The following is a 26,162-nucleotide window of genomic DNA, read 5'->3' as shown; positions in this document are numbered from 1 at the left end:
CTTGTTAGTGTCATCACTGATCTCAATTTGACGGCGTCCTTTGGTGATTAGATAAATAGTTCTCAGATAGCTGATTAAAAAATGATGTAGCCGTTAGGTTGTGTGTCTAAGCCTTGTCAGCCATGTTGGGTGTTAAAGTGTGCATGAATTACATCCCTGGAGTGTGCTGAACAGAGCTGATTAAAAGAGGAACGCCACAGCCCTCAGCATCAATTATGAGAAATAATAGGATCTTTCACCTAGACTGGATAAAAGGGGCTGTGATCAAGCCAGAATGCCACTCATATCTGGGAAATATCACCACAAAATAAATAACCCAATTCATTCATACTATTTTCCTTTCTGAAGAAGGTTTCAATGCAGTAAGGAAATCTAAGGTCACACACACACACAAGACCACATTTGAATGTTATTGTATGAGGTACATTTCTATAAATAAAGCAAGTTTCACATAAATACGAGGCTGTTCAGAGAGAAATAATTTAAGATCACAGCACTAACAAGGGCAATCATTATTAAAATAATAACCTTGTCCTTTTGTCTTAAGAGTATTCTTACTATTGCTTCTATAAATTAGAGAATAATTTCTCAGGAGTTATAGTTATGTAGAGATGATTTTGTACAATTCAGCAATGCATTCTACAAAACAGGTACATCTTCTTCTTTTATATAGTATAAGGGCAACAGCAGTGAACCAGTTCACATGTATGGTAAGCCAAACTATGACAGCATGAACACATCAGCTCCTGCTGCTACTGCAAACTTTGCGCTTAGCATGTTGTATGGACTAGGGGCAAAACTAGGCTTTAAAAAGACCCCGTTTGGCAGCCTCCCCCCCACCCCATGTATTTGCTCACATGCACACACAGGCTGCAAGATTCAATGACTCCCCTCTGGAGGCGTCATCCAGGGCAACCCCACCCCCGGTAGGTACGGCACTGGTCTGGACCCATATTTGTGTTTGTCTCATTCCAGACAAACCACAAAATGTAAAGTAAGGTTTCCTCTTGATTTGCAGCTCATGGATTGTCTGAAGTGAGACAGACCATGAGCCCAGGTTCAGACTACATGCTAGAACAAACCATGAGTTGGCTACAGGAACTCAGCAGCAGCAGAACAAAGCAGCTGCAGTCTCCTCTCTAAGCATGTTCATGCAAAGACATGGTTTGGTTTCGCATTATGGGAGTGGCCGCCGAGACCAAATAACACCGGTCTTGAAAGACCTACATTGGCTCCCAGTACGTTTCCGAGCACAATTAAAAGTGTTGGTGCTGACCTTTAAAGCCCTAAACGGCCTCGGTCCAGTATACCTGAAGGAGCGTCTCCGCCTCTATCGTTCTACCTGAGGTCCAGCTCCGAGGGCCTTCTGGCGGTTCCCTCACTGCGAGAAGCCAAGTTACAGGGAACCAGGCAGAGGGCCTTCTCGGTAGTGGCGCCCTCCCTGTGGAACGCCCTCCCATCAGATGTCAAAGAGAACAACAACTACCAGACTTTTAGAAGACATCTGAAGGCAGCCCTGTTTCGGGAAGCTTTTATTGTTTGATGTATTATAGTGTTTTAATATTTTTTTTGGAAGCTGCCCAGAGTGGCTGGGGAAGCCCAGCCAGATGGGCGGGGTATAAATAAATTATTATTATTATTATTATTATTATTATTATTATTATTATTATTATTATGAGTTGGCTACAGGAACTCAGCAGCAGCAGAACAAAGCAGCTGCAGTCTCCTCTCTAAGCATGTTCATGCAAAGACATGGTTTGGTTTCGCATTATGTGCAAACTGGGACATTGTGTGGGAATGAGTTGTTTAGAAACAGACATATTCAGTGACTCAAATACTGACTACAACAAGCTCCAGGAACACAATCCCCACCCCACCCCCAGTAACACACAACAGCTATGAGAATGTCAGAAGTGATTAAATAAATTCAAGAGATATCCAGGCAGCAATATTGCATGTTTTCTGACTGCTTTTTAAATGTAAAGCTTATAAACATGCATATCCACTTAAAATACATTAAAGGTACCCCTGCCCTGCGGGCCAGTCTTGACAGACTCTGGGGTTTGTGCGCCCATCTCACATCTATAGGCCGGGGGCCAGCGCTGTCCGGAGACACTTCCGGGTCACGTGGCCAGCGTGACAAAGCTGCATCTGGCGAGCCAGCGCAGCACACGGAACGCCGTTTACCTTCCCGCTGGTAAGCGGTACCTATTTATCTACTTGCACCCGGGGGTGCTTTCGAACTGCTAGGTTGGCAGGCGCTGGGACCGAGCAGCGGGAGCGCACCCCGCCGCGGGGATTCGAACCGCCGACCTTTCGATCGGCAAGCCCTAGGCGCTGAGGCTTTAACCCACAGCGCCACCCGCGTCCCTTAAAATACATTACTAAACTCCAAAGGCAACTTCATTCTTAGATATCCGTATTTTAAAGAGATGGTATTTTGGCATCTTAGTAAAGAAAACCAAGGGAAAAGGTGGGCAGAGGGGAGCAGAGTGAGTTGGCTTGCCCAAGTCATGGCTGGAGCCCTCCTAACTTACCATATTTACTCAAATGTAATGTGCACCTTTTTTGGCCAAATTATGTTGCAAAAATTAGGGTGCACATTAGACTTGATGGCACCAGCAAATACGTTTTTGGTTTCAAGGTTTTGAAAATTGAGGTGTGCGCATTAAAGGTAAAGGTACCCCTGCCCGAACGGGCCAGTCTTGACAGACTCTGGGGTTTGTGCGCCCATCTCACATCTATTGGCCGGGGGCCAGCGCTGTCCGAAGACACTTCCGGGTCACGTGGCCAGCGTGACAACGCTGCTCTGGCGAGCCAGAGCCGCACACGGAACGCCGTTTACCTTCCCGCTGGTAAGCGGTACCTATTTATCTACTTGCCCCCGGGGGTGCTTTCGAACTGCTAGGTGGGCAGGCGCTGGGACCGAGCAGCGGGAGCGCACCCCGCCGCGGGGATTCGAACCGCCGACCTTTCGATCGGCAAGCCCTAGGCGCTGAGGCTTTAGCCCACAGCGCCACCCGCGTCGGTGTGCGCATTAGATCCGCGTAAATTTATTATTTATTTTTGTGTTGGTGATGGAAGACATTTTGTTGTAAGGCCAACTTTTATTTAGTTAAGACTCTTCACTTATATTTGAGTATCATACTGCTCTTTCAATAATTTGGTGCCCAGGTTCCCCATCTATGTATACTTAAAAATGGGGGGGGGGGGAGAGATAAAAATAATACAGCCTAATTAGGCAAGAAGTTTTTAAGGCATTCTACTTATTCCCACTCCACCCCCGCAAATCTCAACTTAATTCAATGTATTAACATTACATATTTCTAGGTTAGTATTAAAACGTCAAAGTGGACATATTAAAACAAGAAAAATATAAAAAGGTGTTTGTTCTGTAATCTGGATTTCTATTTTTTCCATAAAACTAAATGCTATGCTACTAGACTGACAAACCCATTCAATGCAGTTGGATTGTTCATTTCAGGGCTTTCTCTACAGTGGAGCACTGCAGATCCTTTATAAATACAGAAAACTCTTTAGCCATCTAAAATGTCTCTTTATGGTAGCTTTAAATTATACTATCAAATTTCAAAGGCAATGATCAGCTAAGGAAACTAATTAAAGGTATAATTATTTAATGATGAGTAGACATGCCATCTAAAAAGGCCCATAATTACTTGACTGTGATCACTGGACCACCAGTTTCAAAAACTGGAAAATAAGAGCATATTGCATTTGCTCTGTTGCGTTTATCCTGTAAGTTTCTAAGGTTAGCTTTTCCAAGTGGACACCCATGACAAGTTACCTCACCTTAATGAGCTTACATCATGGGAGAGGAAGTGTAGGATGGGCTCAGATCTGCTGCTATTAGGGCAGATCAAAATCCTAAAATGGATTCAGGCTTCTGAAAAACCTAAGCATTTCCAAGCTTGCCTTATTCAGAACAGTTGCTGGTCAAACAGTTGTCCTTCTGCATAAAGACATACACAGATACTATCAGCCTTTTGGACCTGTCAATTTATTTTTATATTAACTTAGGAACTGAGAATGCATTTGTGGTGTTGATCTTGTTGAGATTGAAATCTCTCCCTAGGCACTGACAGGGTAAAAAGACTCTATTGCATGTGTTAGAACTCCACAAAGCCTAGATATAGTTTACCATTTGAGGCTGGAGACACCATTGCAGGTTCTCCTTAGATTAGTGGAACTGTTCATTCTAGATAGTAGTCATGGGACAGTGAGTTGAAATTGCTCACCTGGCTTCTCAACACGGAAGTCACTGCCAGTAACCGAGAGGGGAAAGTGATGGGGAGATTAGTGTGGTGCGGACAAAGCTGTGGCAGCAAAGGATTAGCTTTGCCACCATGCCTTCTCACCTCAGATGGGATGATTGTTCCTCATTACTTTCTCTGTAAGGGCTCCCTTCTCTTCACCTCCTACCATCACTTAACATAGGGCAGGCATAGGCAAACTTGGCCCTCCAGATGTTTTGGGGCTACAACTCCTATCACCCCTAGCTAACAGGACCAGTGATCAGGGATGTTGGGAGTTGTAGTCCCAAAACATCTGGAGGGCCAAGTTTGCCAATGCCTGACGTAGGGCGTAGGGAAAGATCACACAAGGAAATGAAGGCAGACACCAGTGACAAGAAATACTATCTCCTGATATGATCTAGGGCCACAGGGCTTAGCAACTGATTGTGCTGGCAAAACTGCATGTAAGTGAGCAAACTAAATCAGGAAAGGACAATTAATGTTAGGCAATAGACTTTGTGACCTAGGGAGGATAATAGCTAATACTCTAGTATTTGCAGGTTTTAGCATTAAATTACATGACCAGATTAAATTGTTGAAAGTATGTAAAGCAACTTAATTCACTGTCAAACACCAAATGTCAAAAGCCATAACCACAGCATCACAGAAAGTTTAGTTTCTCATGTTAAACACGACAGCATTAAGTAACTGACTAGCAGGTTTACCTGCACTTCATTTGGACAGATAGATATTAAAATCTCCCTTTGTATCAGAATCTAGTGTCAAACCATTTCCTTGCCACCAAAAGCTGTGAGTTGTTAACTAAATGGCTAAATGACAATGGCTGTTACTAATCGCTTATTGAATAATGAAACTGACACAACTGATAAAAGGTTTCAATCCTGGGGGAAAATGATTTATAGTATTTCACTCTACTGGCACTGTTATTTGTATGACGAATGATTGGACAGACGCCAGTTAATCTCCCTGCACCTCCAACTCAGAGGTGGCAGCTTCTGCCAGAGCATCCAAATAATCAAGAACAGCTAACAATACAGCTATGATGTTGTGAGGGGCTGAAGACTGGTATTTTATCAAGGCTGATCCCCAGATCAATTTATGCAATGGATTTTGGGTGGAAGGAGAGAGAGTATGGAAAGAAATAGGAATATCATAAAAACTATAAGCTGCAGTTTGCAGCATGTTAGCTAAAAGGCCATGCTCTTCGTAGCAAAGAAATGAAATCATCAATACTAGTAGCGCATTAATGATTTTAGAAAGCTCAGTATAGTTTATAGATTTCCTTGATGGCAACATCAGAACTGCAGCATCATACTGTCCTGTCAAGGTTGTTTGTTACGTTGTAATGCAATATTACATTCCTTGCCTGTGTGCCACAAATTCCATCTTGCATGTGGAAGAGCAAAAGGATGCAGCTTCCTTTGAAACATGATGAATAAGAAATGGAGTTTTATATTTATAAGGATTCTATATGGTTGATTCTATATGCCCCCAAAATGCCTGAAGTCACTCATTCAGAAAAAAGAGCAATGTGCTAAAAGGTGCACCAGCATTATTTATAAACCACCTCAACCTTAAATTTTCAAAAACCTATTTCCTCCTTAAGGAAAAAACAAACAAACAAACAAACAAACAAACAAACAAACAGAAAAGTTTTACCAGTGTTTAGAAAACCAGTGTTCTTCCAAGAAAAAGAAAAAGCAGCACCCTAAACCAGAGTTTGCCAACCTTTCTTGACAATTTCAAATTTGAGAGCATTCTGGGGTTGTCAGTAACAAAATGAGCCAATGCTAAACCAAACCAAACCATAGGTTGCCCTATTAAACACAAAGAAGCTTATTTTTGAGTAGATATGTATACAATTGTACTGTAAGGTAATTATACAATGAATTCTTAAGGAGTGCTCAGACTTCTGCTCATGTTCAGCAGGAGACATGCCTAAGTCACTTTGCAAAATTTTCATATTTTGCAGTTGCCATTTGGGAAGGGGATTAATTAACCCACCTAGTATTTGCAGAGTATCTGCTCTCAGACCATTGGAACAGATGCATCCTAGCTGCTAGGAAAAAAGGAAGGGCAAACTGTGGAGAGTCCAAGGACTACTAGAAAATCAGACAAGCAGGAAAGGTGCACTAAGGGAGAGTGGGGGGAAGAAGCAGTAGGGTTATTGTTCTTTTAAAAAAGCATTCTTACAGCTCTTCACTCATCAGCTAATAACACTGACAGGTGAGAGCAGCCAGGCTGGCTCATTTCACAGAAACTGCTTAGGAGGCTTCCTGCACATTTTGCTTCATAACTTTCTTCTTAGAAGTAGAGGCTTACAGTGGTACCTCAGGTTAAGTACTTAATTCGTTCCGGAGGTCCGTACTTAACCTGAAACTGTTCTTAATCTGAAGAACCACTTTAGCTAACGGGGCCTCCTGCTGCTGCCGCGCCGCCAGAGCCCGATTTCTGTTCTCATCCTGAAGCAAAGTTCTTAACCTGAAGCACTATTTCTGGGTTAGCGGAGTCTGTAACCTGAAGCGTATGTAACCTGAGGTACCACTGTACTTTTATTTTAATAATAATAATAATAATAATAATAATAATAATAATAATAATAATAATAGAAGCCCGGAGTCTGGGGGGCCTACCCAGGGGTGACAAAGAAGGCTGTGAACAGGCACCAGTTGGTTTAAGAACGGGTTCAATTTAAGAACAGACTTCCAGAATGGATTAAGTTCATAAACCAAGGTACCACTGTACTTCAGTTCAACCTGCTACTGGAAAAAAACCTTTTGGGATATTTACTTGTAAAATGAACATGGAATACTTTTCAAATTTTGTTTACTTTTACTCAAGTCAAAACTAAAATCAAATAAACATTCTAAACCAGGTCTCAAACAATTTAGCACAGTCACTTTTTTCTAGAAACTCATGACATTGAATAATGGTTACTCAGCATTCCTATAGCACTTGATTGTTCAAAGCACTTCACATACATTCACTTTCCACAAGGTAGGGGCTTACCAAAGGCCACTTTAGCGAACTGCTCTGTACAAATTGATGCCTGCTCCAATAGTGTGAAATCAGCCATACTACATGACTCTCACAGCACAGACAGATCTTAAGACATTCTGTGCCCAAGTCTCAGAAATTCTCAAAAGCTTCAAGGGCCTGTAAAAGCCCTTTAAAAAGCTTGGGAGAATAAGTCTTCTAGAGAGATGGAGGAGACCTAGAGAAATATAAAATATAACGTAGAAAAAAACAGAGCACAAGGGGGGGGGGAGTGTATGAAAATAAACACCATTGTGCTCTACTGGTCCTACTTAGGGAACATCTCCCTTCATGGAGTGAAAATAAACAGAGCAAGGCTGTGCCTTTGCTACCCGCGCATCACACCATTTAAGGAAAGATTCATGGAGATCCAAAGAAGCACCACAGATTTCGGCATCAACTTGTTTTCAGATGACCTTCAAAATGCAGCCCTGTGTTTTGTCCAGCCATACAGTCATTAATTTGGGAAGGTACTAACGCATGAATGGTGATGGCAACTTCCCTGCTCTCCAAGAAGTGTTACAGGCAGAACTTGAGAAGTCATTGGTAGAAAACAATGGTAGGCACTTAGCTGTTTCTACTATTAAGCTCCACAGGATAACTGGTAGGTTCGGTACCCTTCTCAAGTGGTGTACCTGATCTGTCAGAGAGATAATCACCTCCTTCAGGCTCACCTGGAGCTCCTACTACTAGTGCTTCTTAGATTCAGTTTCAGTGTATTCATCTTCAACCAGTCTATCGTTCTTAGTTAAGGGATCAAAAGGTCAACCATTACAAACTGATCAGATATAAGTTGGATATCAACAGCACTGATAACACTATATTCTATGTATAATAAAAGAGCCCTGGATAGTTGCCAAGGGCTGTATCCTCAGCCCTCCCTCAGCTTCCAAGTGTGATACTGGCTAAACAGATTCACTGGAAGGTAGTTTTATTTCTTTAAAATATTTGGTGCTAGGCTTCTGTGAGCACTATTACTATATCAAGGAATTTTCATTGATTTTGTTGTGGCCAACATCAAGGGAATCCCAGCCAGATGGGCGGAGTATAAATAATAAATTATCATCATCATCATCATCATCATCATCATTATTATAAGGGCCACAATATTTATATGACCAAAATCTCAAAATATCAGAACGACTCAAAAGCAGTAACATCTGAATCCTATTATTAGAAGATTAGAAAATTAAGAGGTCAGCTCAGCAGATACCAGCAAAGCCTTCAGTATATTAAAAATTACAGTTGATTAATTTGTTAAATCTAAAAACTGATGGCCCAAAGTTCAAGTTGTATGTTTGGGAGCAACCGAGAAGAAATATTTTAAATATTACTAAACATTACACCATTAAATATAAATTAGATAGAAACAAGGGAAGGCTAAAAAATTGACTAGGAGTTCAGATACTCTAAATGGCTAATATGTCCATTTTTCACCTGAAGCCCTCTCCAATGCAGTTTTGCTATTAAGCAAAACCTAAAGAAAGGTAATCAATTCTAACTAAAAAGCACTTATCCTGGAATGACTACGCATAAGGCACTTCAAACCGCTGGCTGGCTGCCAAAACCCAGACAACCGCTATCAATGTTTCTGACTATCACAAGAGCACAAGGGGCCATGCATAATTGACTAGAAGATGGGCTAAAACTGTGCCCAATCAGTATGTGATCAAAAACGCGTGGAATATTCAGCGCCACTTGATTACATGGAGGCACGTCCTTTCACTCTCCTCATGAAATCTCTTCAAGGTCCAGAGTACTGTAATAAGATCATTACTGTCAAGCGGTACGAATCGCAGGCAATGAGTCTTGGGATAGGAAGTCATACTTCACAAGCTTCTCTGGTCCCCCTTTTTTTTTATTTTACTGCGTATTGAGGCAGCAAGGCGATGAGGTGACAGATAATGATCACATCACTGTGTGGCAACTAAAAAGGCACTTTTAAGAAAAAACAGAAATCATCTTAAATCATCTTAAGAGAAACTCAATTTCATTTTGCTTGCTTTCTTAAAAATTAAACAGAATTAAGTTGTGCTCAGTATTTTTATCATCTGATTTTTTGCCATTAAATTAATCATCTGATAAGCTTTGCTATATGAAAACCTATTAACTCACAGGCAAAAGGCCAATTTTCTACTTACAAAGAATCTTTCATTACTTTGGGAAGGGAAGACTAGTAAACTCAAGTTGCCTTTCTACTTAATTCAATTCTTTCATATACGTGCTGAATTTAGCCAGACCTATGGTGGGAAAGGTAGGAGGACTTGCAGTACAGACTAGTTGGCTAGCCAAGGGTCTAAATGCATGACAAAAATAGAAGACTATATAGGAAGTATGTGGGCGACTAATTCTGACAACCAGGAATTTAAAGAAAACTTTATTAGAATCTAACAATAGACTTTTTTCTTTCTTTCTTTTTTGCAGAAGACTGAGTGATTCGGAGCTTGAAATAAACATTGGTATAGATTTTCTGAATTTCCCTCTGTACAATAGCACTGACATCAAGACCTATGCTACTTATTTCTCCCTCCACCAAGCTCTTTGCTCAGTAAAGGAAGCTACTATTCCAAGTAGAAGCAGCAAATACATACAAGCAGTCAGTCTGCTTCAAGATTTTTCCTGGAATTAAGGCACAAGAATATCAGAACTATTTTTAGATACTCAACAAAAATAATGGAACACGCTCCCTTGGAAGGTGGTGGACTCTCCTTCATTGAAAGCTTTGAAGTTAGCCGTCTGTCATGTGGAGATTCCTGTATTGCGGGGGTTAGGCTAGATGGCCCTTGGGGTCCCTTCCAACACACACATACGTTTTCTACAACTCCAGATTATGAACCGCATAACGATTTGATTAAGCAAGTTACAAACTAAACATGGACCAGATAAGAAATGCGCTATAAAGCCAATTTTCAATAAAAGCAGCACACTGCAATAACAGATTAGAAATTAATAAACTATATATGCTGTGTGTCACAGTAACTGTTAACTGATGCACAATGAGTAGCTCTTGAAGCAGCTGTTTTGTTTTAGGTAAATAATAATAACTTTGCACATTTTAAAGGTGCTGCTTGTGAAGGGGAGTCTGAATGGATTCTCCTTCACAAAGTAGCTCCACAAATTAAAGCTGAAATAGACCTAAAAAAGCATATGAAGTGAATCCAAAGGCAGTCTGTGCACTGTGGGAAGCAGCAGCTCTGACGTGGCAGAAATGTGAGGGTGGGATGCCTTGTGTCCCCAAAGTCAGCCACCAGGCTGAAGGCACTGTAGTGCAGATACCACTCCTGACACCAGACCTGAATTGTGGCATAGATCATCCAGCTCTGCTGATGTACAAGTGACTTGATGCACTGTGAAGTTTGAATGGGATGGCTGCATGGAGACAGCTACTGAGGCAAGACCACTGTGAATTCTGCCTATGAAGGAAATGGCTTTTATTGTACTGTATGTGTGCCATACATACAGACGCGGGTGGCGCTGTGGGTTAAACCACAGAGCCTTGGACTTGCCGATCAGAAGTTTAGTGGTTCGAATCCCCGCGACGGGGTGAGCTCCCGTTGCTCGGTCCCTGCTCCTGCCAACCTAGCAGTTCGAAAGCACGTCAAAGTGCAAGTAGATAAATAGGTACCACTCCGGGGGGAAGGTAAATGGTGTTTCCGTGTGCTGCTCTGGTTTGCCAGAAGCGGCTTAGTCATGCTGGCCACATGACCCGGAAGCTGTACGCCGGCTCCTCGGCCAGTAAAGCGAGATGAGCACCGCAACCCCAGAGTCGGCCACGACTGGACCTAATGGTAAGGGGTCCCTTTACCTTTATGTGTGCCAAACAAAACAAATTCCCAGTAATACTTTGTGCACATAACTGCTTTCAAAACTTAAACTTAAGGGTAGTTTATCTGATGGTAACAAATGATAAATCAAAGGAGCGGGGGTGGGAACCTTGCTACTGCAATACAAATCAGTTTCAGATGCAACACATTTCCAGAATTCTACACCCGATAGGTAATAAGCAAACAGATAAAACACCTTGAACAACCACTCAAAAACACCCTGAATGAACCTTCTACAATATTCTTAACTGACATATCCTAACAACTAGATGGGGAATCATTACTGCAGTCTTTGAAAACCTGTGGTGCTTTCTTAGAGCACCAGTAAACTCCCCCACACTAATGCAATGCCAGCAGGCTACCTGAATCCAACAGAACAGAGAGTTAAGCTTTATTCTATAGTTTCCTGCTTCAGGCTTGCTAGCTATGCAAGTGTGAGCAATATAAATCACTTCATTCCAGTACAGTACTTGCCCTTCCAAGAATCTGCTTTCCTGTTGGCTACCATGATATTCTTCCTTCCTACTGGGAAGGAGGTGTTACTTGCATCCTCTCCTGACCCTGAAGTTAACAAGAATTGAAAGACCAGAAGAAAGCTTTCAACTTGTTTAGTCTGCAATGAAGTGGGTTAAAACAATAGATGAGTTTCTCTTCCCTTGTCTTCCACTCCTCAGCATCAACATAGCGGCCTTTCAACAGCAATCCTTTTATGTCAGATAGGCTGTGACAACCGGCACTGACAGTTTCCCAACTAGTGACCTTTGTGCCTTGCTTAAAGGTGAAACTCTGTGGATTCAGTTTTGGTTTTATGAATTTCTACCCCTCTGTTTCCAAGGAGTACTATGATAGGCCACTTTTATATCTCCTAAAAGACGGTAAATGAAATGTTCAGTTACAGGAGTTGGTCTGCGGGTCATTCCCACAACTTAAAGAATAACCCTAGGTTGAACATTATGGTTAAAACCCTGTTCTGGATGTAACGCTAAGCCAAGGATCATGACTTGGTGTTCCTGATCCTGCTCAGGGAGGAGCGAAGCGGGAGCTATCTGTGCATTCACGCTAAACCACTATAAACACTACTGTTGTGTGAGTACAAACTCTTTTTGTTGTTCTGTATGCTTGTTGCTTTATTCCTCTTGAGCAAAAGTATTAGTTGCAGCAAATGAATTCTGGACATGGCCCAGGAGGAAGGAGTGGAATCATTGCATAAGAGTGCCCCCAGCTCCTCTAGATGGACCAGAAGGATGTCATGGTCAGTGGTGTTAAAGGCCACTGAGAGATCCAGCAGAACTAGGAAACAGATTTCACCTTTGTCCCTAGCCTGCCAGAGATCATTGACCAGCACAACCAAAGCAGTTTCAGTCCCATGATGAGGCCTGAATCCCAACTGGGAGGGATCCAAATGGGCTGCATCCTCCAGGCGTGCCTGGAGTTGTTCAGCAACCACCCGCTCAATCACCTTGCCTGAGAATGGAAGTTTTGAGACTGAGCGATAGTTGGCCGTATTGGCTGGGTCCAAAGATGTTTTTTTAAGAAGTGGTTTAATAACCGTCTCTTTCAGCAGGTCACCACCCCACAGAGCCCATCGCCCAGCCCTTCGTGGCTCACTTTTATGAGCCAGGATGGGCAAGGATCAAGGAGACAGGGGTCAGTTTCACTTGTCCAAGCAGCCTGTCCACATCCTCGGAGGTAACATTAGAACTGATCCCATGCAACTTAACCAGACAAGACTCGAACCTAGCACTCTCCCACCCCAGCTCTGCTTCCACGGTGGAGTCTACCTCTTTATGAATCTCAGAGACTTTATCTGCAAAAAAACTTTGCACAATCATTGCAGGAGATCTTGGGGTCCTTACCAGGCCCCAATGGCAAAGGTGGTTCCATTAAGCTTGCGAACCACCAGAAAGAGTCTCTTGTTGCTGTTTTCTGCAGATGCAATGGAGGCAGTGAGGAAAGAATGACTGGATTATCTGAAGTGTAGATTTATGAATAAGGGATACTGGGGACAGCGGATTTGGCATTTCCTCTCACATAACCTTAGGCAGGAGCAAACACTTGTGGGAGACAGGCACATCGTCCTCAGTTTTTCAGATTCGCCAAGCAGTAATGTTCACCGAAGCACCTGAAATAGGAATAGCAGCCTGCCTCCTGGCTCATAAATCAATAAAATAGAAGCAACCATAGCACCCCTTTTAAAGGAAAAAAAATGAGTGCGACTGCAAACCATCATAGGGAAGGTTCCACTGTCCCGAGTCCCCAATTCATAAATCTACACTTCAGCTAAGCCATTCATCCTATTTATTTCATGGGATGCTGGGAACAGTGGACTGGGACATACCACAGCCCTTCCCAATAACTGGGTTGGTCCACACTGCTGACACACTGATTACAAAACTTTGTGTACACTGTACGGCCAAAAGCTGTTTCCGTTGAAGACATTAGGTCTAATTTATAACGCCTAGTTAAAGGGGCATTAGCCATAAAGGCAGCAGAAATGGAGGCTGACCTAGTGGAATTATGAGATGGTTGGGGCAATTTCATAGTATCATAAGCTAAGGAAATGCATGCCCTAATCCATCTAGCTATGGTAGCTGAAGTGACCCATTCCTCCTAAGAGGAAGGATGAAAGATACAAACAAAGAATTCCTCTTTCTAATGACTTGAGTCCGGTGTATATACACTTTTAATGCTCTGTGGACATCCAAGGAGTGCAAACCTTTCCCAATGGATGTTTTTGGATCAGGACAAGAGTCAGGAGAAAGTTCCTGTTGAATGTGGAATTTTGTAAGAACTTTTGGTAGAAAGGAGGGATCTGTACACAAGACCACCTTATCCCTATGGAAGATGCATAAATGCTTGCTACCGACAAGGCTGACAGTTATAAAACCCTTCTCGCTGAAGTTATCGCAACCACAAATAGGACTTTAAAGAAAGGTTATTTAATGAGATTTGGCATAGCGGTTCAAATGGAGGCCATTGCAGCGCTGACAGAACAGAATGTAAGTTCCATGGCAAAAACAACGAGCTACCGGAGGATGCTGTAATGCAGTTCCTTCGAGGAAACTTTTGATTAGCAGATTTTGTGACAACGAAGCACAACCACCAGAACCTAAAATCAAAGAAATGGTGGAAATGTGATGTTTTAAATCATTTGGTCAAAGGCCATTTATCAGACCACGTTGGAGCCAAGAAACTGGACTCTCAAAGACGGGTTTTGGAGCCATTCCCAATGTAGGGGGAGGCGGGGCACATTGAGGCAAGGGGCACATTGATACACCAACAATATTTCAATATCGAGAAATGTTATTCGTGTCGTGACATCACTAAAACGTGTCTATATCTGTGTGAGTATAACAGTTGTGACTGCGCTGCCCACCAGTTTGCTGTTGGCATTTGACGAGAGTAGGTGTGTTTTTAGCGCAGCCAACTAAAAAATTATGTGAAATGTAAAAGTTTTCCAACGCTGTTTTATGTCATTTAGTTAAGATTTATAATAATAATAATAATAATAATAATAATAATAATAATAATTTATTATTTATACCCCGCCCATCTGGCTGGGCTTCCCCAGCAACTCTGGGCGGCTTCCAAAAGAATATTAAAATACTATAATACATCAAACATTAAAAGCTTCCCGAAGTACCAAAGGTAAGTTATCCCACTCAGTAACCAGGATTACACATGATTTCTAAATAAGTTCAGTGGTTTTATTAATAATTGTTAGTTTTCTGAAAATGTCACTTGGGGCACTTTGATACACTAAGACACGGGGCACACTGATGCGTATAAAAGTGCCCCGCTAATGTACAATAGTGCCCCAATATGCAAGTTTGCATGAAATCTCAAAACTGATTTCATACTCATGAAATTTGAAAAGAAAAAACTGTTGTTTACTATGTGGCCAAAGTAATTTCTAAATATAATATGACCAATTATCAAGTGTCATATCTCAGGAAAAATCCAGGATCTTGTATGTTTGTCTTCCCCGTTGTAGAAGATAAGGCAAGCGTTGATTTCAAGGATGTTGTTTTGCAGTTGCCAAAACCAAATTTCTCAAAGGGCACATCTCGAGCACCATCTCTTTATACTTTTTCTTTTGACTTCAGTGGATATGATGTGCAATATAAGTTAAATGTTAAGTAATTATCTTATTTTTTATAAGCATTTTGTTAAATTAGTATTTTTTGTCTACCTAATGTGAGTTCTTATATTTTCAAAAAGTTTTTTCCAAAGTTTTTTTAAACGTATAGGTGTTTGAGGAAAGATTAATATAAGTTTTTATGTTTTTTTAAATTTTTTTTTTATGTTTTGTTAAGAAAACCTGCCATAAAGTCTATGATATCTGTGAAACACTGTTAGTTTTGATACGTAATTTAGATTTTAAATAACAAATTGTAAGGCTGATTATGATCTTTCACAATAAATTTTTCCCCATTATTTTTTTGTAAATAATTACCATTCTCATACAATTTATGCTTTGTATCAAAGTGCCCCATCCACTGTATCAAATAAATGAAATTGTTCTGAACGCAGCCACACACGGGAAAACTGAGCAGCATTCACTTCCAATGCCGCAAAAGTGGATTATGGGAAGAGGCACAAAAATACGTCTCTCCAATGCCGTCACAAGTGGACTAGGAGGAAACAGACTGCAAGCCGCAGACTAGTAAGTGTAAATAATAATAAACAATTGAATCACTCCTTAACTAGGAGGTTCAGAAGCAGTCTACCAGTGCGACTGCGAACTGGGAGGAGAATATACTGCTTAGGAATAACCCCAGCTCCTTCTGCCGTACCATGGACCAGGAGAGCAGTCAATATGAAGCCTTATGAAGCCTGAAATGATACAGGAAATAAAGGCTAAAGACTGTAGAAATCACCAAAAAATGAGGTGGTGATATGGAGCCAGCGGCTACTGAAAGTGAGCCGCGGTTGTGAAAAGCCTCGGGTAGAATCTCCCTCCATTTATCTTTAAATCTGATCAATAAACTGGTGCGTGGCAAAACGAAGCCACAGCGTGGAAAAAAAGAGCACATTTAGCAACTCTGTAAGAGAGCAATATACAGGGACGCTCTGCAAGAGAGTAAACTAAATAAACGAAAAATAGGAAGAACTAAGGTTGCTAAGGCAAACAAATGGGCAGGACAAAATATTTTTTGGAACACACACACACATTTGTAAGACTCAAAGTAAGTTGCTAAAACTAAGGAAAACTAGGGAAAATAAAGCAACAATAAAATGAGATCAAAAACTGAAAACTTATCTGCAGAAGCAGGAGAGCCAGCAGAAACAACCTGCTGAGTGAGGCAGGAGAAAAAACTGAGGATGCGCCTGCCTTTGCTCCTGCCTGAGGTCATGTGAGAGGAAATACCCAATCCACTGTTCCCAGCATCCCATGAAATAAATGGTCCTCTTTGCCGTCTCTATCGCCACTTGGTAGGCTTGACGTTGAGCTCTTACCCGTGTCCAGTCTGGTTCAGAATGTGTTTGAGAGAGACGAATGCAGTTATTTTGCTCCTCCTCTGGGTTTTGCTGCTCCCATTCTCCTTTGAGCTAAGCCAGGGGTTAGTTCAGTGTTATGTCTGAGCATATTTTACATACAAAACTAGAACAACCTAGTGAAGGATCCCGCTCCACAAACTCGAGGGAGGCCCACCGGACAAAGAGGCCCACAGCGACAAAACATCAAGCTAGTAGAAAAGTCAAGCAGTCTTGACTACTAACTGGTAAGTAATACCCATTGAAGCATCAGTGTAAAACTGATAAAAGCACAGTGTGCTAGGAGCTACACTATGATAATTTATAGCTCAAGAGTTAAATCCTAGAGATTATAATATGGTAGAAACCTGGTTTTTGGTTCTCCCTTATCAAGAAAGCTTCAAGAAACCTAGAAATCCCAACTTTAGAGAAATGGTAAAAGAAAAGCCTACCAATATATTATTGTTTAGTTGATTAGCTAGTTAGGGATAATAAAAAGGACAACCTAGATTCTGGATCATGCTCAGTGCATATGCTTTCCTATGTTAAAAATGTTGAGAGGATGTTTAAGTGGAAAAATACTTGGCCAAATGTTAAGCTTTCAGTTCATTTTAAAATTAGTTGAAGACTAGTTCAGTTTATCACTGCTAGAGTTTTAAGTTACAACTTAAAACCTCAGTGTAACTTGCACTTTTAAAAACCTCAGTATTTCCTCTCAATTTCTTTATTCTACCAAGGGTTGTAGGTTTTTTTTAAAGGTGAAAAATTGACATAGCTGAAAGTTTCAGTATTTGATTTAGATACAAATAATTCTTTAAAAATAAAAAAGAATTTTGCACAAGAAAGGAGGAAGGAATTTTCATGGGGAGTTATTACCCAGTTAACTCAACACCCACTGCCTATTCCCAAGGTGCTATACTGATCTAAAGCCAGTCACCTTTCAAATTCCAACTCTTTGGAATTTGAGCCAAACTGCCTGATCTCATTGCCTGCATTAGCAGCTAGGGAAAGCTAGCAAGGTATATACATATGGAACTGCACAGCAATGAAGCAGGTGACAAAATATTAAGCTATTGGGCAAGTTAAGCAATTGTGTGAGTTCAGCCCTTTGACCTAGCAAATACCAAGCTCATAAGTACATTAACTCCATAAATTACAAAAAGACATATGCAAAAGCCAGCAAGGGAGTGAGGGCATTCCAGTGCGTTGCACCGATTGTTGCAGGTATAGCCATCTGCCTGCTGAACAGAAACCACATTGTGCAATGAGCTCCTGGTCCTCGGAACATTGCCAAGCTTAGACAAATGGGATGGAATCTACTTAAGTCAAGACTGAAGCAGACTGCTGCCACTTTTAGCATTAAAAGGGGGGCAGAGCAGTTTTAAAACCAGTTCCTGAGGGAAAGCTGCCGGAGCTGAGGAGGGTCCAGTTTAAAATCAATCTTCCGCCAAAGATGAAAGAAGGTAAAAAAAATGTATGCTTGTTTAAATAGGAGAAGTAGGTATTGAGAATGCAGGGACATATACTAGCAATTTATAGAGAATTCAAAGCACCGTAGACTAAAAACAAGTGCCAAAGACATTTGGAGAGATACACTAATGTTTATATACTATTGCTAGAAGCCCCCAAATCAATTTGGGGAACTGAAGTGCTTGGCCTTAGAGCAGGGGTCCGCAAACTTTAAGACAAAAAGAGGCACTTGGACCCATTTCCAAAGAAAAAACAACAACTGGGAGCCACAAAACCACTGCGACATTTAAAACAAATATATCTCTGGAGCCACGATCTGACAGCGGGTGGGAAGGTGACGTTGGGACGGTGTGTTACTAACGCACGCACCGCCCTCATGTGACGTCACAGCCAGTACAGCGCCCGCCACAGTGAGGAGTGTCGGGGCGCACAATGCGCTTCCTCCCCTCGCTAGTATCCACCCCGGAGCCGCAGCAAAGATGTAAAAGAGCCACATGCGGCTCCGGAGCCGCGGGTTGCAGACCCCTGCTCTAAGGCCAGTAGTGTTGCTCATAAAGTCCATAAGCCTAATGAATGAAATTAAATGGAAGAAATACCAAAAGGTGCTGACTCCTCCACGGAATTATTGCTGGTGGCGATACCAGGCGCCAAGAGTTATTTAATACTGTGAATCCCCCAGACCAAAATGTTCAGGATGATATTGAGATGGACAATGAAATCAAAGAGGCATCCAAAAGAACAATTGTAGCAAAAGGTGACTCTCAAGCAGACAGGTAAGTGTGTGCTCCAAATACCAGAAAGAGGAAACTTTTCTAGATATCCTAAATGACTGTGTGAGAGAGCAGTTGCTCACAGAACTGACCCACTTCTAGAGACACTCTTAAGTTACCCAAGAAAGCTGTTCCCATCAACATAATCATGACACAAGCAATTTCTTGACTAATTTGTTGAATAAAGTTAGCTTGCAGCAACATGAATAAAACTCACAGGAAAACATAAAAACAAAAATTACTTAACAGAAAAAATATGGCATGACACAAAAGTATTTCTTGGAATAAAATCACGAGATTTCAACATAATCCTGCTCTCAGTTGTTAGGTAAAGTAGGTATAGGACTGCAAATGAAAACTGGTCAACTACATTTACAAGATGGTTAGTCTCCAAAAAATGGTAGGAAAGATTTACTTTTTACTATCATTAAGACATTATAGCAAGCAAGCAGTAAACACTGCCCCTCCAAAAAAACCCCAAACCTAAGTCCAAGCCCACATGAAAACTACTTCAGATGTGTCAAAACAGAGTGTTTGTACCTCGTGAAAATATAAAATAGATACCTTCGGCACTGCCTGAGATACCATCAGCTTTAAAATTGCTTGTGCTTTTCTTCCTGCGATGCTTTTTTCTGTTTGCATGAGGAGAAGGAGGAGGGTCCGGCTTAGTACTTGTGGTGCTAGATATACTTGGACTGGAGCACACAGAATCTCCCAAGCCGGTATCTGTAAATCAGAACAGGGAACAAAAATAAAACATGAGGTAAGGTACATCTCTTTTTCTCAACAAAAAGCAGAAACCAAGCATTTGTATATTTGATTTTTATTAAAAAAAACCTGATTACAGCCAGTTTTTTAAAAAATCAAAATTTTCACTCAAAGCTTCTTAATGTTCAGAAGATGACACTGAGATAGCTCAATCAGGAGACCAGGAGACTCTCAGGGTTGTGGGTTTGAGTCCCATGTTGGGCTAATGTAATTCCTGCATTACAGGGAGGTTGGACTAGATTATCCTTGTAGTCCTTTGCAACTCTACAATTCTATGATGATAGGTATTTCCCCCGACAGTATGGGCAAAATGAATTTCAATATGGACATATGTAAGGTTCCACACTAAGGCAGGAATAATCAGCTGCACAAATATACTGGATTGCCAGCAAAACATGTGAAAAAGATACAATACTATAGCCCATAGTGTGCATTAAACCATGTTTTAATTGTGCCTCCTCCCTCTTGCACTGGTCCCTGTGTGGCTTTTCCCCACTGCCCATCCATCCATCCCAATGGCTCGAACAAGCCATAGTATGGGCTTGATGTGCCATCCAAATCAAATAACAATAATAAGTTTATTATTTACCCCCCGCCCATCTGGTTGGGTTGCCCCAGCTACTCTGCTTAGTTTGTTTCAAGCAAATGGTTAGTTTCAGAGAACACAGTGAGCTGTAGTGTGGCTTGCTTGAACTGCACAGATGTTGTAGGTGTGGAAAACACCATGGGGAAACCCCGCAGGCCAGGGGGAGAGCCATTTGCTGTGGCTCATTGGGATGTGTGCAAAGTCCACTGGGTCTATCTAGTTCATAGGCACTGGCTTTCCAGGATGCCAGGCAGCCGTCTTTCCCTAGCCCTGTCTAAGTGTGTCAGGTGTTGAACCCAGGACCTTCGACATACAAAGCATGTGTTCTACCACTAAATTGTGGCTCTTCCTTGAAGTCACTATTTTTTCTCCTTTTGCTTCTCTGAACATTGGGCATCCTTCTCCCCTTCTCGTGTTTGGTTACAGCTACCTATATCAATGCCTTCACTACTTAAAAGCGGATGAAACAGGGGCATGGAAGCTCCCACCTGTCTGGCAAAGACCTGTTAGGCCTGATATTATCCAGAGGAGCAATCTGAATCCTGACTGCCTGAGAATTGGCACTTCACCTGCATTTGTCCTACAAAAACATAATGTGGAACACTATTTCACACCAAATCAATCTCTTAACTGACCCAATAAATACTCTTTTACAAGCCATTTTCTCCTTTCCTCTGCTTGACATTCATAATATTGCTTTGTGTCATATTTTGATATTGCTACATTTTTAATTTATGTATCTATATATAAGGTGCCGAGAGAAGAAAAGTGATATTAAACTCCATTTAAGATATAGTGAACTGAAATGATGCTTCAATTGAACACAGAACCCTTCCTGTTATTAAAACGGAAGAGGTGGGTATTATCTTCTTTTGATATTCCTGCATTAGCCTCATTTAATTCATCGACAAGCACAGGTTCATGTAGAGGAATCTGTTTAAGCCTGATCACTCCTTATATCCTACAGCAGCAACACAAAACTTCTCTAGCGAAGGGCCGACTGAAAAATGAACTTGCTGCTGCAAGTCTTTATGATGTACAATGCTTTTCAGATAATAGTGTGCTGTTCCTGGGTCAAACAGCTCTAAAGTGAAGAGAGCCTGAGGTATTTGCTTCCCTCCTCATCTGGAAAAAGAAATGTGAATCTGGGGTGTAGAACTAGGATTTCATTGTTTCTCTATTAACACAGAGCATTCTAGTTTCCAGTATTCTAGGTTACTTTGCATTTGTCTGCTTTAAAATATGAGCCACTAAAGTCCACTAGGCTTACATGCACGCTTTCCCCATTTCTGACTACTATGCTTCCTTGACAAGGAATTTATTCTTCAAACTGAAAAGTGACCTCTTGAAAATTGTAAAGGAGTTCTAGCTTCAACTCACTGCATACAATTTTATACCCCTGACTGAATACAAATAACACATTTTATTTGGTATCAATTACTGAATGTGAGAACAGATGACCACGGCTGCTACTATTAAATATAAGAAGCATACCAAATTAAAAAGAAACAAGCGCCTCATTACTCCACAGCCTAACCAGCTTTGACAGAAGCACTAGAACTCATAAAACGCACTGAGCTGAGATGGGCTGTTCTCTAGCCATCCTGTATGTTCAATTTCAGCCATTAGTTCTTCCTAATCGAGCATCAATGTTCAATGCATACCCTCAAAAATATATATAACACTAGTAATAACAATAATAATAACAATCTGTGCAACATTTGAGCTTCAGTACTTGATGTATGAGTCAAAGAAGCAGTTTCACTTTTCACTCGGGAAGCTGGCAAGCATGACTAGAGGGAGAATAAAATAACATTCAGTTCGCATAAATATCAAACCGGCTTCTTGAGACTGATGGGCCAGGAATGTATTCTTAGCCATCATTCTGGCAGACAGGCCCAAGGACACTCATAACTTATTTTACAATCATTTAGTTTCAGCTCAAGTGGAAAACGTGACAACTTATCTCTGCTGACAAGATGCCATATCAAACCTTACAATTAACTTTCATATGATTATCTGCCCAGCCCATCATTAGCTCAGCAGCTACTAATGGCAGCTACAGGCAGCTTTTCTGATGATGGTCATCAGTTTCAGGATTTATAGCTACATTATGCTCACTAGCAATTTTTTAAAAAACAAAAAATTAGGCTGCCTGGGTTAAGATTTATAAGGGTTCAGGAATATAGACTCCCAAACAAAACAGGAACAAGACAAAAATATACCAAACAATTATTTCTCTGCTGCCCTTCATTTCCAGAGGGTTTTCTGTGACCATTCAGAAATGAAGTATCACCTTCCTTCACTAATTCTCTCAGATTTGTAACCACCCACAGACACCAGGGTGAGCAGACACCAGGAAACACGTGAAATTAGAGGAGTGTAAACCTCCAGAGAAACAAAACAAAATTGGAAATTCGTGCAAAAATGTATGATAAAAGCCATTTTTTAAAAATGAGCAGCAGGATACTGACAGAAATATGGAATGTTGAGCCTTCTAGTTGTGCCTTTGGTTATCAGTATCTCCATACAAGCTTAAAGCCAAAATATGTGTCCTTAATTATGACGTGCAGCGTAAACAGATTGACTGAGATTACACGCCAACTCTGCTCACAACTGAGGTAGACTGACTCTGACTGAAATCTGAACCCGTTGCCAGCCCCGCAATCTCCCCGGACCCCTTTTGAACCAAGGGGCTGCAACGGGGAGAAGCGATCTTCTCCCCTCCGCCCCTTGCTTCAAAAGAGGGGACAGAGGAGAAGGTGCGCGCCTTCCCCTCTGTCCCCGGAGATTGCGGGGCAGGCAACGGGGAGAAGCAATCTTCTCCCCGCCGCCCCTTGCTTTAAACAGGTCTGGGGACAGAGGGGAAGGCGCGCGGCACTTCCCTTCTGTCCCCGGATGGTCTCCATAGGAATGCATTGATTGATTTTTCAATGCATTCCTATGGGAAACCGTGCTTCGCAAGACAAAAAACTCGCAAGAAGAAAAAACTTGCGGAACGAATTAATTTCGTCTTGCGAGGCACCACTGTACAGTCCCAGCACTTCCCAGTCTACTTTGCTGCTTCTGCTCTCATCTGTCTTTGTCACATGACTAATTATAGTTGCACTAGAGTATTTGTTATACAGCTAGTAACAAATAACTTGTGCATCAACACCCCATTAGGAAATCAGATATGATTGTTACTGCTATCTTTTAGATAGCAAGGACAATGGGATTTGCAGTGAGGCTTGTCATACAAAGAACAGAGGCATATACTTCATCCTTAGATATCTTAGCATCTTAGCAAGGGTGATGGACATATTACTAGCCAAAATGAGTTAGGACAACCAACTTCTATGGTTAAATGTCAATCTGGCACAGGAAGACTTATCACGAATTCATTGTGCCATGGTTTCTTAAAAGGATATTTTCCCTGCACGTAAGAACCTCTCTAGGGGAGCTACAACACGTGAGTTTTACAATGTCATACTATTTAATCAAAAATTGTTCCCAAACAATAAAATTTCAACCACCACATTTTTAATTTTTAGAACAGGCGTTATGGGCAGATCTGTACAGCCAACTGGATATACCAAACACAAGTTTATCAGCTCCAGCTGGATCTGCTAAAAAGCAGGCTAAAAACAAGGTCATCTTAAATAAAGTATAACAACGTTGTGATCTAAGAAAGTGACAAACTGCAGCTGCCATGTTGGAGCCCACTATGCTATATAGATCAGTGGTCTTGTTCAATGACTTTTACATTTTAAGCATATTATCATGCAGATATTGTAAACAGTGGAACAGTTACACAAACATTTTAAAGCAAGGTTCTACACTGAATTCACTGAACTCTTACACTCCAATACTGGTTTGTTTTAGGCTTAAAGGATTAAATGGGATCAATTTCCTAAGCCAGAAAACACCACAAACACAGATCTCTGGAGCTATTTCCTTGACTGCAACATTTGAGGAAATGCACATGTGCAGACAGAGACAACCTGCAAATTTTTTAGTGTAGCTGATCACCCACTAGAATGGGCAAGGTGATTTTCAAATTAAAGTTGGATGGGCGATTCCCTGCAATGGGCTTCACTTTTACAGACAAAACCCTGAGTTGTGGGCAGCAGGAAGGGTGGGGCTAGCAGAGTACACAACAGTGGGGGCAGAACCTGAACCCGAACCCGAACCCCCAGCTCCACTGTCCCTCCATACCCTCTTAATTTTTTTGAGAGAATTATGCCCTAATAGGGCATTCTTTAATTTGCACATGGAACCCTATACGTCTTGACACTGATCCTTGGAATACAGTACGTGGGTGTGCATATTTCAATAAACTCCTAACAAAACTGCTCTCCTCACTCCCCAACTTGTCTCCAGATATTTACATAGCTACCAAGGCAGCACCTCTTTAAATTCCTCCTGCAGCCTCAAAGTTTGGAAGCTAGTGCCATCTTTCTACAATTCCCTCTAAAGAGCAAATGCATGCTAATGAATAATCACTGCCAACAGGATACCTGCCCATGATCCTATTTGATATTTCTATCTTGCTTTTCTTCTACTGAACAGCACAGAAATAAAAATAACCAAGACAAAATCAAACACCACTATCAGATCAATTATAAAATCACGTGAACCACAAAAAGATGGGGCAATTTAAATTACGAATAGAACTTTAAAAAGCAGGCCTTACTCTTGTGTATCACCCAGGCCTAAATAATGGCTTAATTGTTAGCAAGGAAAATGTCTCCTTGAACAACTTCTGGTAAAGTGATACTAAAGCTACTTTATCTTCATAACTGGGAATGAGATTTAGCTTCTGTACCATTTTTATGAGTGTCTAATTTGCTAGAGGAAGTAAAGACCAAAACTACTATGGATTTAAACCAAGTAGAACCAAAGATGTTCCTCATCTCCGTTATCTATTCATCCGGAACTTTAGGATTTTGTTTCTGTTCATGTGAGATATAGTGTGGTGGTGGTGGTGGTTTACAGGAAAGACATTTAATATTTTCTGGTTCTCATGCAAGTATTCATAACCTTTACTACACGAACCCTGCTAAGAGATTCACATGCAGTGTGTCATTTCCTATCTTAGTGCAGGCTGTAGGTAGCAAGCCTATGATTATCAAGTTAAGTATCAATTCCAACCAATTATGGGGTCTGGCCACCACTTGACAAGAGAGATTTTCCTCCATTGGCAGGAAGCCCCCATCTCTCTGCTTCACCTGAGCTTTAATATTCAAAGATCTATTTGGACACAGCATCAGATTTAGTATGCAGGCTTCCTTCTACTTTTTGAAGTGCTGCATTCTGCAGGTTAAGGGATGAATCGTGACCTTGCACCCCAAGCTCTGTGGTCAAAACTAGAAAGACACCAAGTAGGCAAACAATAACTACTAATTCTTAGTAAATAAAAAGGAAGATTCGCTATGGATAAGGAAAACAATTTACTAAATGCATATCTGGAAATGTTTTGTAGCTTGTAAATCTGCCAATTAAACTTTAAGAATGTAACACCACATACATACAATAAAGCTATTTTACCATAGAATCATAGTTGGAAGGGATGCCAAGGGTCATCTAGTCCAACCCCCTGCAATGCAGGAATCTCAGGTAAAGCATCCATGAGAGATGGCCATCCAAGCTCTGCTTAAAAACCTCCAAGGAAGGAGAGTCCACCACCTCCAAAGGGAGTCTATTTCACTGTTTAACAGCTCTTAATGTCAGAAAGTCTTTCCATATGTTTAGTTGGAATCTCCTTTCTTGTAACTTGAATCCATTGGATCAAGTCCTAGCCTCCAGAGCAGGAAAAAACAAGCTTACTCCATTTTCTATGTGACACATTTTTGCCCCCAGTTTGAATTTCTGCTAGAGTAAATGTTGATTTAATGATTCCTGGTGAGTCTGGTTAAAGACTGGAATTTTTTGGATTGGAACTCACCATCCCTAGCTAACAGGACCAGTGGTCAGA

The 26,162-nt window shown here is 41.3% G+C and overlaps 1 protein-coding gene across 7 annotated transcripts in view; it reads right to left on the bottom strand.

Annotated features, from left to right (window-relative positions):
• Positions 1-26,162, bottom strand: part of AGAP1 (ArfGAP with GTPase domain, ankyrin repeat and PH domain 1) — a 329,771-nt gene that overhangs the window by 83,190 nt on the left and 220,419 nt on the right. For all 7 annotated transcript variants that reach the window (XM_082228167.1, XM_082228168.1, XM_082228171.1 and 4 more), the window contains one exon: positions 19,417-19,578. In XM_082228167.1, coding sequence (XP_082084293.1) covers positions 19,417-19,578 — 162 coding nt within the window. The remainder of the gene's footprint in view (positions 1-19,416; positions 19,579-26,162) is intronic.

The sequence above is a fragment of the Podarcis vaucheri genome, assembly GCF_965113315.1.
Source record: "Podarcis vaucheri genome assembly, chromosome: 1".
Taxonomy (NCBI): Eukaryota; Metazoa; Chordata; class Lepidosauria; order Squamata; family Lacertidae; genus Podarcis; species Podarcis vaucheri.
The sequence above is the reverse complement of the archived record's forward strand: the minus strand, read 5'-3'. Positions and strand labels throughout refer to the sequence as shown.